Below are 17,415 nucleotides of genomic sequence, written 5' to 3'. Positions count from 1 at the left end.
ATATATTTAACATAAAACAAACATGTATGAAAGCGAACATGACATTTTAAAATTAAAAACTTCCTCAAATACGCTACTCCAGGATGAAAGAGCCAACGGAATAATGCATTCCTGTAGCTACTAGTGAGTTCACTTGCAGAAAAATATTCAATGGTTAGATGAGTTGTACTGGAAGCTAAAGTGACTGCATGTTTAATGTAATCCTTGTGAGTCATTTCCTTTTGGATTCATGATTAAGGCCAATCTAAGTCCAAATTCTTCAGCTTTATGACTGGAGAATGTGATAGTGAAGTAACTGGCTCTCTGCTGGAAGACGATAATGTGTGTCACAGGCTAACATAGTTGGTCCGTGATGTTATTACATATTATCTTCCCTTCTAAAAATCGGGTCCTTGAACCAGGGATATTTTTATGGTTATGTTTATGCTTCTTATTTCCTCTTGGAGGTATAAATAAGTCACTTTCTTTCAACAGTTGAAACTCTGTCTGCACCTTGCCACCCCTGAGCCTACTCTATATAGTATTTCATGCAGGAATCTGATCTTTATTAAAACTATAGGAGTTTTAATTACTATGGCCATAACACGGTTCAGTTCTAACTTTGGAAACAAAGAAAAAAGCAAAAAAAAAAAGCACTACATGAACTAAAATTCTATATTCCTGAAAAATGTTGCCTCCTGAACGTTAGTTTCACTGTGAGTCTGACCTTAACGCTGACCACAGTAGGACCACCTCTCACCCCCTGGACTAATTGTGACCAGTTTGAACTAAGTTTCCCAGTCTATGCTCAGTACACAAGTTGGGCATTTCCTGTTATGATTCCATCAGGGCATCATATCAGATGTTCCTCAGTTAAATCAAAATTATCATAGCAAGTACAAATACAGTGAACTGGACAGTATTAAATGATAAATAGATGGATAGAGAAATAAATATAGATAGATGTAGATGTGGACGTCGATGTAGAGATAGGTATAGATAGATGGGTGACAGAGCTGTGCCATATGCTGATACCATAAATAATTGTTTTCTGCAAATTAAATAAGTAAATTCTTGCAGTGGCTTCAAAGCACCATACAATAATATTTCCAGCTAGACTCTGTTTCTGTTCAGGACACTTGATTTCTGCCATGCTCAATAGACTTTATTTAATAAATCTGCCATCTGTAAAATGCAATTGCCCAGGCAAGTTATTTTCCTTCATGCATAACTAATTCCACAGCAGAATCAAGTATTTTACTCACATTCAAAACAACTGTTTTTAAAATTTGGGCCTTTTTTTTTTTTTTTTTTTTTCACAAATCACCAATTGTTTCATCATGTGTCTCTTCAAGATACCTGTATAGTTCTTTATCATCTTAATCAGAAATATTGATGGTTTCATAATATTATTTTATGACTTTGTTTATTTTAAATGCAGATCACTTAGTATATTAAATATGCGAATTCACCTCTCATTTTCACAAAGGGATAGGCACTCCTGTTTTTCTTGAAGCACACACAATCTTGGGATTTTTATTTTAGTAGAGGCATGAGTGCAGAGAAATATTTTTATATATGTCTTTTAATAGAGGCATGAGTCCAGAGATATATTTTCTACATTTAAAAATGACTGTGTTGGGGGTGCACCGGTGGCTCAATGGCAGAATTCTGGCCTGCCATGCCAGAGACTGGGGTCTGATTCCCAGAGCCTGCCCATGCAAAAGTAAAATAAAATGAAATAAAATAATGACTGTGCTAAAACAATAACAAAGGACAGGAGACAGAATAGGAAATGGTGGAGACTGTAGGGAAAGGGGACCACACACCTCATTTAAAGTGCTCTGGGAAATTGTTGCCACGTGGAAATCCAGGCCCATTGTCCAGACTTTTTTTTTCTCTAAGAGATCAGAAATCCAGATTTTTATGTGATATCTCTCAATTGTTTAATGTTATTGTAATTTCACTTAAGGCATTGTCTATGCCACAGCAAACCCATTTTCAGGACGGGTCAAGGGCTGGCTTGGGGCACAACAACCTTGGAATGGAATCAGAAGTTTCCAATAGGGGCTAAGAACACTGGAGTCACTAGTAGATCAGTTGTTTCCCAGTGCAATATTTTGTTTTGTAGTGGGCCCACAGTTAATGCCATTTTCCAAGAAAGTCCCTGTCCTGGATCTTCAGAGACCTCAGCCCAAATATCACAGGGAGTCAAGCAAAAATTATTGTTTAATACTAAGAATACCCATGCATACCATTTATAGGACATCTATGAAAATGGAGAACTTCAAGGTACTCCAAAGATTGCTCAAAGGTGTCCCCAAACCCAGTGTGATTCAGGGAACCTTTCTCACCAGCTCCAGCCTGTGCTCTGACTCTCAGAGATGAGACCATGGCTTTCCCCTTTCCTGGGCTGCTCATTATAATGTCTCTTCCTCACTTGGTCCTTCTCGATTACCTGTCAAACTCTGAGCAATCACAGAGAACATTCCTTCTTCCCAAAGTTAACCTCAGCTTATACCCGCCTTCCTGGGGGTATAAGTCATTGTCACTTGGTTCTCAACTGAATCAGGCCTGAAGTGATGACTCCAAAACACCACAGATTGGGCCATCACAGAACATTTTAATATGGCAACTCACATGTCTCAACAACTGCATCCATAACGTGGCCACTTTTCTACCAATTCCACCACTCCTCCCTCACTCCTGCCCACATCATCACGTCCTTTGTAATGTGACTCTGAAAGTCCTTTCCACTCCCTTCCTACATACTAAATTGACAACATCCCCTGCCTGTATCCAGTGATTTCCTTTGTATTCCCCTTTCCCCATCCCTGCTAAATAAAGTAATAGCCCCAATGTAACAAAAGAAGCAAATTTTATTAGCTTAACAGCCGGCACCATAATTCTCTTCTGGAGAAATCCTGTCTTTGATGGGAAGAAATTTGTGAGGTGCTTCCATGAAACATCGATTATTAAATATGTGAATTTGTCTGTGTTCCTTCATGAAAACACACTTAGATGAGAGTGTATAAAACCGAAAAGGACAAGGAGAATGGGACAGTAGGTAAAAGGTGTCAGATTTTCCGAAGACGAAAACCAGATAGACTGTGAGAAGGCTAGCAATGCTGAATACCAGAAGATTTCAGGGGAGAATGCTAAGTTAATTCCTATTTCAAAATCTGAGGAACTGTTAGTAACTAGACAAAGAAGTATGAAAAATAGTGGAGGCAGGGGGCTGAACATATGTTCATCAAAAGTCTGCATAAGGAAAAGTTAGAATTTTGGACTTCTCTCTGATCCTGCGTAAGTCCACCATCTCCCCATCTCAGCAGGAGATGTTTGTTCATTGACACAGCCCAGAACCTAACACAGTGCCTGACGCATGACAGATGTTCGACCAATAGTTGTTCAATAAATCAGTGAAACTAAAGACGTAGTCCCCCACACTTTGGCGGGGGGGGGGGGGAGGGCGGCAGGAACCTTGGCCTTCTTGCTCATTGTTGAATGCGGGCAATGAAACCAATAAGCATGGGGGGGTGCCCTCTAAATAGTGTTTAAATGAATATGTGAATGAGTGATTGAGTGAATGAATGAGTGAATGAATGAACGAACAAATTAGCTGTGGGATTAACTTACCTGGGGGCCAGTTTCTTCACTGATAAAAGTGAGAGTTGTACCAGATGAAGTTGAAAGTCGCTTTCTACTCTAAAATCCTGTGAATCTATACTGCAGTTGAAATTCTAAAACCACATTTTCCCTGTATGAACTCACCCTTACATTTTGGAAAGTTATTCCAGGTTTTGTTTTGTTTTCTTATTCATCTGCTCCTGGTGAAATAAAAATTTATTTGGCAAGAGCTCTTTGAAGCCTTAGAATACTTTTTATGTCTTATATTCTGCTTTCTTTTCAAGTGAGAAAATGTTAGCTGGCATCAGACCTAGACTGATGATGAGATTTAGATAGTAGAAAGGAATGACAGTCATGCCTGGGTTGGCTTTGCCCAGACAGAGAAGGAGTTCATTTTGAGGCTTTTTCAAAGGCTACCAATAGGAGTTCACAGTATCCTTCAACTGAAAACTGGAATTTTGACCTCAGGCAGGAAAATATAATGATATTAAAAAGAATCCTCTTTTTTTGCTCTCCTTCCTGTAAATGCTGGGGCTAAATTAATGGATGCTTCAATGAGTAAAGAAAAAAACATTAAACTATAAAGCTTAAAACAAAAATCCAGCTCTCTGCCAAGTAGCTGTCAATGATTTTTAGAAGGGTTAGAGAATAGAAAGTGCTTGAAGAGCTTCTGAATCACCCAACTATTTTGAACACTTGATTATCACAACCAGAGCTTAAGTGCAGAGATTTATTTGCTGGCAAATTTTTCCAAAGGTCATTGCCTTAAATAAAGTTCAATGAAGCAAATGGTGCAAAGATGACAGAAATTGAGGTATGCATAAGTTTTGCCAATAGGAAACAAAAAAATAACAGTATTCAGAAAGCATTTTGAAACAGATAATTCAGTAATTCATCAGAATCAGTGTTGATGGAAACAAATATGAAAGACAGGTTTTTATGGTTTTCACTTCAATGTTTCTTCTCTTTTTTTTTTTTTTTTTTGGCTTTCTCTCTAGTTTTTAAGGTATGTATTTAACTATCTGTTCATTGTGTAGAAACTACTGACCCAAGTGTTCTATTTTTCAAGGCTTGAATTCAGTGGTCCTTTATTTGAAAAGCATCTTCATTCTCACCACTTGCTAGTTTGTTAGAACATTTTAAATTAATGAATTTCTAAAAGGCTCTGGGAATTCAGTCTAGGGGTGTTATAGATAGTAAGCTGCCAGCATGCAATATACCAGAAAAGTAACAGCTTTTACAAAGGGGAATTTATTAAGTTGCAAGTTTACAGTTCTAAGGCCATGAAAATGTCCAAATTAAAGCAAGTCAATATAAATGTCCAATCTAAGACATCCAGGGAAAGACACCTGAATCAAGAAGGCCGATGACGTTCAGGGTTTCTCTCTCAGCTGGAAAGGCACGTGACGAGATCTGCTAGCTTTCTCTCCAATGGCTTCCCCAGGGCTCTGTCCATTCTGTTGGCTTTGTGAGTTCTGGTGGCTCTAAAGCTTTTTCCGAGATGGTTCCATCTTAAGGGCTCCCCCACCTTGAATGGGTGGAGACATCTCCATATTTTACCTATCCTAGAAGATTGTAGCATCACGGAACTATTGAAAATGCACAGTGATTTCAGTCTTATCTCAGGTATCCTGGAGAGTTGAAATTTGGAATTATTTAGCAGTTTTCCTGCTAAAACCAGGAGAAATGCAAATAAGATGCCTCTTTCAGATAAATTATTTGCATTTTAAAATTAGGTTCACTATCATTTATTCCCAGTAATCCCTAAGTGTTTAAATTGCTTTCCTTCTGCTCTAAAATGATTGAGCCACTCTGGCTAGAAACAGTTTTTCATCTTCTCTGTGCAAATGTTTATGACATTAAGAAGAGGATAAAATGGCAACCCATTAAAGGTTCATTTCATTTTATTACTTAAGAGGTGAAAAAGTTTGGCATAATCTTTAATGGAAATTTAATTGAAAAGTTAAAACATAAAATTCTACAAAATTTAAAAACTTGTATTATTTATGTTCAGTGTATCATAGCTACAGCATTTCCTTCTACCATAGTCAAAGCTGAGGAAGATGTATTAATTAATGCATCAATGTTTCATGAGCAATGAAAAGTATATACTTAGGCCATGGGGAGCAGCTAGAAGCTGGAGATCATGGGAACCCAGAAGAGAAAGCAGGAAATACTGCCATGGGACAGAAGAGCCAAGGAACCCCAAAGTTTGCCAGTCAGTCAGAAGATACTGATCCCAAGAAGAAGGCAGCCTTCCCTAGCCACTGAAAATGGATGATGTTCAACATTACACAACTAGAGGGATTTCTGGGGAAGACAGTGCATAGCGAGCTCCGGAACTCAATGTTTCTCCAAACACAGCTAGTGGACAGGCAAGAACTGTTTAGAGCAACTGCTCTGGGCCCTGGAGGCCAGGGGAGCACTATACAGTATCCCAGGAAAAGCTGGATAAAGACGCTGAGAAACTGTAGGAAAAAACGGCAGGTAGCTCACTCGGTGGCAGCTGTAGGTGTCCATCCCCTACTCTCCAGGTGGGTCATCTCAGGGTCTAGTCCCTGGCTGGCTGCTGTGGACAGACAGGGATGTGAAATTCCTATTCCCCAAGAAAGGGGATGCAGCATGGCTGAGCCCCGATCACAGAAAAAATGATCCTGAATAAACTTGACGATTGCTGGAGCTCTCAGATGCCAGGCTCAATTACCATAGACGAAGTAGAGAATTGAGGAAACGGTGTGATCGAAAAGCATGCTAAGGCTTGAAGCTGCAGAGAGGATCCCCCACCATCATCGTCAGTGTCTTTAGTAATCCAACTGTGCAGTCATTGCCAAATGCTTCACTTTTCTTTTCCTGCACGAACCCCAAGGCATGATTCCTAAGGACCAAAATTTATTTGACCTCTGGGTATAAGCAATGTATATAACCAATGTGAGAGAAAAATTAAGCAGGTGGAGTCAAATCTACAGTATTTATTTTCCTTTTAACTTAACATGCAAAGCAAAATTCCCAGAAAAGTCCTGTTCCATAAAGATTTTACTCACTGCTTCCCCCAATATCCTTGGACATCCAGTTTTCTTGAGACAATTCCTTTTAGTAGACAAGGGGCCAGAGCAATGCTCTCATCAGCCGGGAGATAGGAGATGACAACATTACAGCAAAAAGAAATAATCTTTTCTGTGATTCCCAAATCTTGAAAATAATTTTTTTTTTTTTTTAACATGGGCAGGCACCAGGAATCGAACCCGGGTCCTCTGGTATGGCAGGCGAGAAGTCTGCCTGCTGAGCCACCATGAAAATAAAAAGTATTTTCAAGTGGCCCACACTTGAAAATACTTTTTAAAAAATATTTTCTCAGAAGCCAACCCAAATGTCCATAGACTGACAAGTGAATAAACAAAATGCAATATATTTAAGCAATGGAATATTATTCAGCAATAAAAAGGAATGAACTATTAAGATATACTAAAACATGGATGAACTTTGGAAACATTATGTTAAACCACAGAAGCCAGTCATAAAATACCACATAGCATATGATTCTATTTGTGTAAAATGTCCAGAATAGGCAACCTATAGAGACATAAAGTAGATTAGTGGTTGCCTTAGCCTTGGGGAGAAGAAGGGAATGGGGGGGAAAGGAGAGTGGCTGCTGTTAAATACAGTATCTTTGGGGGGTGATGAAACTGTTCTAAAAACAGACTGGTGATGGCTGCACAATGCTATGAATATACTAAAAACCATTTACTTGTACACAATAAATAAGTGAATTATATGTTATGTGAATTATGTCCCAACAAGCCTGTTATTTTTTAAATAATTACGTAAGCAATAAGCACATAAACTATCAATAATAAATAAATAAATAATCCCTAGGCCCCAACCCAGGAGATTTTGACCAAAGATCTCTGGTGCAGAGCTCTGGAATATGCACATTTTAAAACTCTGCCCCGAAGATTCTAATGTATCATCCAGAGAGTGTAAGTGCCTTTGGTCAGAAAGTCGATTAGAAGCAGAACTAAAGCTTAAACGTAGTCTTCAGATCTCCAGCAGAGCATGTTCAGAGGCAGGTCATTACATGATGGAATGTCCTATTATTTGTATTTTTTTTTTCTTTTTCTGGCTTCCTCTTTCTAGGTTTCCTTTTCTCTCCTGCTATGGGCCCTTTAATTTCCACTTCTGTTTTCCTCTCTCCCCTTCCTGGAAGTCCGTGGTCCTCTCAGTTACTGGTTAGCCTTAGATCCTCAACCCGTAGAAGGTCATCAACAACCCAGCTTCTGGGACTCGCCTGAGAGTTGACAAACCATTGATCTATGCTAGTCTCCTCTTCCCGCAAAAGCGTGGGAACTAAGAGCAGAGCCAGTGGCTGCATCATTCCTTCCATGGCCAGTGCCCTCTGCCCCACCATGACCACTTGGACTGGCTTACCAACTCCCTGCACAATAGCACCCTCCTTGATGATCATAGGATTTCGGGGAATGCAGAGGTGTGTTCTCATGAGCAAGTACTAAGAGAATCCTGATTTAACCTTCCTGAAGCCCCTCAGAGCAACGGAGTCGATCCCTGGAACCAAAATTACTGTCTAGAAAGTCTGCCTTAAATTTAGTCATCATCATATTTGTGGGGAAGTAAATAATTATCTTAAGAGTAGCATACTTATTTTTTTTAATTTATATTTTTCACGCTGCCAATAGAACTGACTTAAAGTGTGGTTGGTTAAAATATCTCTCATTACTTTGGGATTGCTGTACCTTTTATTGTTCCTCTTGACACATATTGCTTGAATAGCTACCCCTAAAAATGGCATATAAGTGATATTTTTTAAAAACATTGACAATAAAAAGGCAGAGAAGCTTGACAGTCTCAAGTGCAAATAAAATTTTATATTTCATTTTATATGATTGTAGCAATCATTTAAAAGCAATAATAAATGGTTACAAATGTAGCATCATCCCAAGCAGTTAGGCGTTTTCCGGAGTGTCAAACAGAGCATTAGCATAACAACACTGATGTATAAATTGCCATGTAGTTTGCATCCACCAAAAGTATTAATCAAGGACAATTCTTTAAAGAATAATTGGTCCAGGGTCCTGAATCTAGCAGGAGACTTTTGGTTGGAGGAAGGAAGAAAGTGCTTTTTTCTTTGGTAGCTTTGTGGATCAGCATTTTGAAATAGAGAGTAAATATGTCTTTGATCATTTTCAACATTCAAATGCTCATGTTTTAAAGGCAATTTGGCACCATGCTTTTTATTAACATTTTCTAAGCCAGTTCTCCGTTAGAATGATTTCCTTATTTGATATTAGCTGACTTCAGGAGAAATGAAAAAGTATCAAGCAGAGAAAGTCAAAGGTCCTGTATTCTTGGCAAAATTTAAAACTTTACTGTCATAAAGCCTCTTGCAGAGTCATTTGCCCTTAGTGCTGCAAAATACATGGCATTTCTAGACTAGTTACATTTGGCTACTAAATAGTCCAAAAGGTTATCTAAAATTAATATGTGAAAAAATAAAACTGTCTGCATGCAGTATGGGTTTATCATCTGCAGGTCTTTTTCTGTGTTTTCAATTGAATAGGTTAAGCCTGTTTTATCTTGTTTTGTTGTTTTCTAATCTGACATAATAGCCCTGTTTTTGTCTGGATTAATTTGCAATAAAAATAAGACAATTTAGTAAATACAGTTAACTCATTAAAGTTGCTTTGAATCATAATCTATTTTAAAAGTATTTTGTCTCATTTTACTAGATTTTAACATCATCCTTTTGCTCACACTAGCCTTTCACAAAAATTTATTTTATATCACCAGCTAATAAAATTACATAATGAAATATTATTTCTGAATATGCATCAGGGTACTCCATTTACGGAGAGGGGATCCAAACTAAAACAACTGAGATTACTTAACTAAATATTCTGTAATACCAAAGATAGAAAATAGCATCTTGCCTGTGGGCATTCAAATTTTTACAACGTATAAATAACTTGAAGAATTATATAAAAGCCTAAATCATAAAGGGGTATCATTTTATCAGTAATACTTATTCCCACAACATTTTATTTTAAAGCCCTAATAATAAGAGAAGAGTGGCATTTGAGTATTAAAAGAGTACAGCCAGAAAATTAGCTTTGTTAAATAGGCAAGAAAAGACGTGTTTGTGTTCTCTCTGTGATGATGTCGTGTTTCCATCTGCATTGGCTAAGTTTGTCTGCAGATGGTCCAAATGAAAACATGTGCAGACAGAAACGAAATGTATTTTATGTAAAGAGAAGGAGCTTCCATTCCAAGAAAACGTTAACACATTCTGTGTCTCCTTGTTACCAGTCATGGTTCTCAGCACTTTGCCTTCTAAATATCTTGGAGAAAATCCTTATTCATGGGACCAAGAAGGCAATAGAAAGTAGCTAATAACCAGTAATATAAGTGCAATTAATTATCATAACTTCTCTATATAGATCATTATATTCTTATTGGAAGAAAAGTTACTTATTGACTACACTGGAATTCATTACATAATTAAGGCAATACAGGTGTCTCCTTATTGGACAAACATGGCCTATCCTTATCACTTAATTGTCTAATGACAAATGAAGAAAAATAGCCTATGTTCAAGGGAAAAAGGGAATTAAGTCAACACACATACCTAAAAAAAAAAAATCCTTCCCTAGGTCATTTGGCATATTTGAATCTGCACGGTCAGCCATTTTACAGATAACCTAATAACATCATTTCACATCCAAGTGAAGAGTCAACATGGGCAATTAAGCGTTATTCCCCATTGGCTGGAGTCTGATATAAAGTCACAGAATCTGCAGCCACGGCATTCTCTCCCGACCCAGAGGGACCCTTTTCAATACCCAGCCCATGGTATAACCAAATAACACCCACCCTCCAATCACCCAGCAGCTCTATCTCAGCTTCCCATTAACAGAAGTTTCCTATAACCTCCTTAAATAGTATGGGGAGCAGATTCACATGTAGGGAAGAAAAATATCTTCAAGTGATTACTTCCTCTTTCATCTACCCTTTAAAAAGCTTGCTGATTTATGCTTCATTGTACAGGAGAAGAGGCATTTTGCCAACCAACTTTGATATTACCTCTGTGAGTTCCTCTAGGAAGCACTTCTCATCTTGGACTTCAGTGCCTCTGTCTTCTCTTCCTCCTTACCTTGGACTTAATACAAAGCTATTTAACAGGTCATTGCTCAGTAAAGAAGGGAAACATCACCCATCCATCATTTGTGCCACTTTCCCTCTTCTGCTTTTGTATGTGTCCCATCTGCCTTTCAAGCTCACCTCAAATCCCACCTTTTCTGGCATGCTATTCAAGATTGACTTAGTTCTCCTCCTATCTTCCTTCCCCAACACACTTGGCCTTGTACTTCTATAACACATTATAATGCTCTCCATCATTTTAGGAATATGTCATCCTTCCAAACAGTTCATAACTCCTCAAGAGCAAGAAGAATGCCTTGTATGGTTTGTCTTCTCAGCACCCAGCACCAACATCATGCACTTAGGAATTGTAATCATCTAGCCCTCTCATCAACCTACACAAACCTCATAACTTAGCATCTCTTAGAGCTTCTAGACAGAGGCTTATCTTAAATTTTCCACCTAGAGTTCAACATTAGTGACTGTCTAATGCTCAAGTATCCAGTCCAACTTCATTACTTGCTGAGAGTAATCCTGTCACATGGATCATTTCACCAAGGAGAGGGTTTACTGTAAAACTATTAAAGCTTAAGATTCAGGATTTCTCAGGTGCACAGGCTCCACTTCCAGGGCCCTGGAAAGGGCTCTAAGAGTGGGTTCACATGATAGTGTTTTCATAAAATGTTCAGAATCATTTTTTATATTTTAACTTTTTTTTAACTGTGAAAAATAACATATATACAAAAAGGCAATAAATTTCCAAGTACATTTTAACAAATAGTTATATAGTGGATTTTGAAGTTTGGTTTGGGTTACAGTTCCACAATGTCTCATTTTTCTTCTAGCTGCTCCAAAATACTGGAGACCAAAAGATATCAATATGTGATTCAGTAGGCATATTCATTTGTTAACCCTAACTTCCCTATTATCCTCTTCCTTCTGTTTAATTTCTTTTTTGTGAAAAATAGCATATTTTAAAAAGCAATAAATTTCAAAGTACATTGAAATGTATTTCTTGTAGAACAGATTTCAGAGTTGGTATGGGTTCCAATTCTCCAATTTTAGACTTTTATTTCTAAATGCTCTAAGGTACTGGAGACTAAAGGAAATATCAGTATACTGATTCAGCACTCATACTCATTTGTTAAAAGTGACCTCTGTATAACTCCACCATCACCTTTGATCCTTCTCTCACTCTTTAGGAATATTTGGGTTATGGCCATTCTAACCTCTTCATGTTGGAAGGGGCTGTCAATAGTATGGAATAGAGGGATAGAACTAGTTGATGTTCTGGAAAGGCTGGCCCCTCTGCATTTCAGGACTTCTCTGGTCCAGGGACCCATCTGGAGATTGTAGGTTTCTGGAAAGTTACCCTACAGCATGGAACCTTTGTAGAATCTCATATAATGCCCTAGGTATTCTTTAGGGTTGGCAGGAATGGTTTTGGTTGGGGCTTGGCAAGTTATGATAGTTGCCAAATGTCTAACTGAAGCTTGCATAAGAATGACCTCCAGAGCTGTCTCCAGACCCTATTTGAACTGTCTCAGCCAATGATACTTTATGAGTTACACTTCTTTTATTCCTTTTGGTCAGGATGGCATTGTTGATCCCATGGTGGCAGGGCCAGAATCATCCCTAGGAGTCATCTCCCACACAACCAGGGAGACTTTCATCCATGGATGACATGTTCCACCTAGACGGGAGAGCAATAGTTTCACTTGCAGAGTTGGAAAGAGAGAGAGAGAGAGGCCACAATCTGTTCAGAAGTTTTTTAACTTCATTTTTTTTCTTTCTACTCATACTTCCACTACTTCATTTCCCCTAGGGTTGGCAGTTGTTGGAGGGACCACAGGCGTTGTTGGAACCCAGCTAATGGGGACATTTAGTGGAGTGGTATTTACAAGAGATATGTTTATTTGGCTTGAGGTCATTTTCATGTATAGTTAAGTGATTGTTAGCCACCTGCTGTAGGAATGGCTTCCAAGGATACCCCTACCATCTAGACTAACAACAAGACAATGTGACATAAGGGTGTCAGGTCAGAGGTCATATTATTATATGGATAAGTCCTACCCATACCCAATACCGTAGATATGTCAGTCATGTACAGGAAACAAAACTTAATTTCCAGAAGCTAACCTGTGGAAAATTCTTCCAGCTATCAGATGTGTAAAATTGTAAATATAGGATTAGGTCCTCACTGATGCAAGTCAACATAAAAATTCTCTCCTGGCAGAAATGTATTGTTAATGTAGCACTGAAAAATTTAAATGTACCACAAGTTTTCTTCTTTTTTTGCTGGGAATCACACAAAAGAAAATTTATCCAAATTCACTTGTTTATAGAGCATAAACCTATAATATGAGTAGTTCATATGCCTCTAACAATTCACATATGAAAGAAACTATATAGTGATTTCCAACTATATTTGACGACAACCAAAAAAAATCTATGACATTATCAATAAAAAGTTGTGATGCTGAAAAATATTCAATTAACTGTCTTAGAGAAAAGACTGAATACCTTTCTATTCTGTCTATGGAAAATGATATTGTAAAACTGTTGTTATTATGAAGAGGCAATCAGAGAGCATGCAGCAAAAATATAGGGAAAAAAACACTACGGAGGAGTTTTGGACAGTTGATTAGTTAAAATATTATTTTTTTGGATGTTGTCATTTTGGGGCATTTGTCAGCCTTTTTAAATTTAAAATTTCTTGTGATTTCTTTTCTCCTTCTAAGTAAATAGTCACATTCACATCTAATGTGGATCTTTGTGATCTTGTTACCCTTTTTCTTAAAGGGGTAAACTGCATAGGTACCAGGCCCTACAAAACCTGGGTCATTCCCTATCACCTAGACATAGAACGCTAATGCACACAAAGTACAAATAAGAATGGTTTTGTCCCTTTCTTTGTCCATGTCTTACCCCAACAAACCAGTGCAGAGGATTCCCTCCAGGTGCAGGCAGAGTGGATGAAATGGATGAAAACAAAGTTCATGCTTAGAGCACTAAAAACAATATTGGAAAGCAGACAAATCTTTTATCATAATGCCTCTCTTATGTCTGTCTGCTTTGCCCCTTTCCATTGTGAGAGGGGGTAGTAAGAGCCTTGTGATGCCAAGGGACAAGCTAATGTACTTTTCTTTAAGGTGAATGGAAAATCATCTACTCAATTCAATAACTGCAGTCCCAGCTGTTTGTTATTAAAAATCCCTGACTACTAATGGATATTGAACCAGCTTTCCAAGGACAAAGTTTGGATTATCACCTGAACGTTCTAAAACTGCTCTAGCTCATGAACCACTTCTGAACTCCACCTAGTATTCATTTGCACAGTGCAAATGAGTGGGTGCCCAGTTCTTTCCTATCGACTCATCTCATTAAACCAGAGGAAGAGAACCCCTGGGTGAGAGTTGGGTGGCATTTCACTTCCTTCCCCCAAATGCCCATCAAGTTATTCTTTACAAGCAGATACTGCATCTTAGGAATGCACTGCATAGGTTTTTGCAACCAAAAACAGATTTTGAGCCTATCAAACTTGAGGACATTTTCTATTATTTGGGGGTAAAACAGTGATCCTTACATTTCAGATATGTAAAAACTATTTTAGTATTTAAGGCCATTTTCAAAATCTTTCAATTATCTTTTTTAACCTCAAAAATAAAAAGGGGGCATTCTCAGAAACCATGACCCAAACAACTAAACGCAATCAGACAATTCTGTATACTTGCAGACATCTATATAGATTCAAAAATCTGAGTATATGTCTAGATCATTTATGTTCTCAGATTTGTATGATCAAATCTACTTGATAAGAATTAAAACCTTTGGTTGAATTTTTATCAAAATATTGTAAAATCTCATTCACATTACTTCATTTGACGTGAACTTTCTAAGACTTTATTTCTAACTCCACTTACTCCAGACCTGTTTCCCACCCCACTAGGATATCTCCCCATTTCCTACCCACCCAGACCCTGTTTATCTTTCAAAAACATATATACCTCTTTGGAAATTTTCCTGAAGTTCCCTTCTCCAAATCTGAATGCCCAGAGCAATTTTTCTATCTATGTAACATATTTGGGATTTAAATTAGGACAGTCCCTTTATTATTGTTTTGAATTATTAGTTACTATTGTATCTATTGTTTTTAATAATTCTAACTTATTCAAATATGTATTTAAGATGGCTAACAAAGAGGCAAACTGCACAACAAGATTAAATAAATTAAAATTAACAATAAAAAAATGGAGGCAAAGAGAAATCCACTATTGCATGTTGTATTAAGAGTGGGTAGGGAAGAGAAGCAATAAATGCAAAGAGAAAGAGGGGAATGGAGAAAATTCATTGCAATTATACGCAAGTAAGAGTATTATAAGCCCTTTGTCTTACCCTAAGAGATTTGATGACCCCGCATAACCCTGAAGATTTTGCTGTGTCTGTTACATTGGCTGTAATACAAACAGACAGTTTTTAGTTTGCTGGGCCACAAAATGAAGAGCATTTGTGGGATCAGTGAGAGGGAAGCATGAGGAGGGTGTTGGAGACTTGCATAGCAGCTCAAAGGTAAAATGACTGTGTCTGTGCCAGATCAAATTTATAAAATTTGTAGGACTCTCAGATCATTTGCACTTAATTGATTCCTACTTTCTTCAAAAAAGACTGTCAGGATTTTTGCTCAGTTGACTGCTTCTGCCCTTTCCCAGGTGTGCTTTGTAAACCTGGATGTGAACAAGGATGAGTGCAGCACGGAGCACATGGAACAGGTAATTCGCTCACGTATAATCACAGGTAATACTTTGACTTGAGCTCATTATCGGGCTCACTGAGCTGAGAAAGAATCCAACATGACTCACCTCCATAAGTGATACTCATTTTGTAGGAAGAATCTTTGTTATATGGTTTCATCACAGCCCATTTCCCTGACCCTTTTCTGCCACCTCCTACACAGTCTGCATTTCTTTTGTTTGTTAAAATTTGCTTTCCCAGTTGCCCACGCAGTTTTTCCACTATAGATTTCCACCAAGCACTAGAGGGATTTTCAGAATAAATTATACATTTGATTTCATTTGATGGGATTTTGGTGCAAAGAACATCAAAGAGAACAGGAGGGACCATAACCAGTAGGCATCTTAGGAACTGAATGTTTGAAGACTTCATGTGAGTGATGAGACAGAGTTCTGCTATGTAGACATTTTGTCACTGACTCAGCTGCATGCATTTGGCCAATTTACTTATCTTCTCTGGGTCTTGGGCTGCTCATGTGTAAAATGAAGACAGTACTGGTACCTATTCCATATAGGATTGTTGGGAGATTAAGTGGAATAAGATGAACCATATGTACAGTCTTTAGCACTGTGTTTATCACATACTAATGCCAAAAACCAATGCTAGCCATTATTATTTTTTTATTATCACCAATTCTCCTGGTAGTAGACTTAAGAGGGAAAAATTTTCCAAACTAGTATTTATACCTCTGGAATGACAGTAATTATTAAATGTCACCTTTGTACTTGTTTGGCATTTCTTAGTGGTTTACTTTGGAAAATTTATAACTGAAGAGTTTTTAAAGCTTTATCCTTAAGGCATTTTCTATTCCCATCTAAACCTGTGTGTTTCAATTCTGCAAAATCTTTTCTATCAATAGTCTTAGTAGATTAAATAATCTATAGTGTGTATATTTATGTGCAGAAACTGTGTTCCAAGTAAAAACACCTTGGGGTAGATTTTTGAATGTGTAAAGAAATCTGAACTAATAAAGATTCTTGCCCTACAGAAATTGGTCAACGTTTCACCAGACCTTCCAAAACTTATCAGCTCCATGAATGTCCAACAGCCAAAGGAAAATGAAATTGTCCTCCTAAGTGGGCTAACATCCGGAAATCTCCAGGCAGATTTTGAAGTTTCGCAGGTAGGAATATAAGCTCTTGATAAGCCATTCACTAGTGAGAAGTTATCTGTGAAATAATTCTCAGCACCAATCACTGTGAAGCCAAAACACTGCTTAAATATAAGCTCCATGTATAAGAATGAAAGACTTCTTTGTAGTAAAAAATAGTCTTCATTACCACTCAGAGTTTGATAACAGCTTCCTTTCTATCAGCCCCTAATATTTATTGTTTTCTCAAATTCTTGGGGTGAACTTGAACTTAAACTAAAGTGAATGCACTACAAATTGGCTGGTTAGCTTGGTTTTTCATAAGTCTACCAGATAAGCAAAACAAAAATCCCCTTCCATTTTATTAACAATACTAAACTTCCTGTTCATGTCATATGGTCCCAGGAACCCACAATTTGATGTTTCTGGATGATTATTTATTCTTAAGGAGATACCGAATCAGCCCATCTAATAGATATAGCGGGCCCAAGGATGGAAATGGAATTTCCTGAGGTCAAAAATAAAAGTCCTAGAAAAAGTGATGTTACTAAAAATAAAGTAGGACCTAAAATACTAGTCTTATCATTCAGTGTACTGATGTTCATTACTATTAGTAATGCTAATAGTAATTGCTATTAATGAACATAATGCTATTATTTTTAAAAATAGGTATAGTGCTTAATCAGTTTCTAAGAAAATATGTAAAAAAAAATCTCACTGTGTAAATTGTGATTTTTCACAAATAAGATATGTAACATAGGATATGTAACATAGCT

General features: G+C 37.5%; 1 protein-coding gene across 4 annotated transcripts in view; it reads left to right on the top strand.

The window, feature by feature from the left end:
* The window catches only part of SPHKAP (SPHK1 interactor, AKAP domain containing), a 237,239-nt gene that overhangs the window by 167,257 nt on the left and 52,567 nt on the right, over nt 1–17,415 (top strand). For all 4 annotated transcript variants that reach the window (XM_077155349.1, XM_077155348.1, XM_077155347.1 and 1 more), the window contains 2 exons: nt 15,468–15,527; nt 16,538–16,672. In XM_077155349.1, coding sequence (XP_077011464.1) covers nt 15,468–15,527; nt 16,538–16,672 — 195 coding nt within the window. The remainder of the gene's footprint in view (nt 1–15,467; nt 15,528–16,537; nt 16,673–17,415) is intronic.

Source organism: Tamandua tetradactyla, chromosome 3 (assembly GCF_023851605.1).
Source record: "Tamandua tetradactyla isolate mTamTet1 chromosome 3, mTamTet1.pri, whole genome shotgun sequence".
Taxonomy (NCBI): Eukaryota; Metazoa; Chordata; class Mammalia; order Pilosa; family Myrmecophagidae; genus Tamandua; species Tamandua tetradactyla.
Note: the sequence above shows the minus strand (reverse complement) of the source record. Positions and strands in the feature narration are given on the sequence as shown.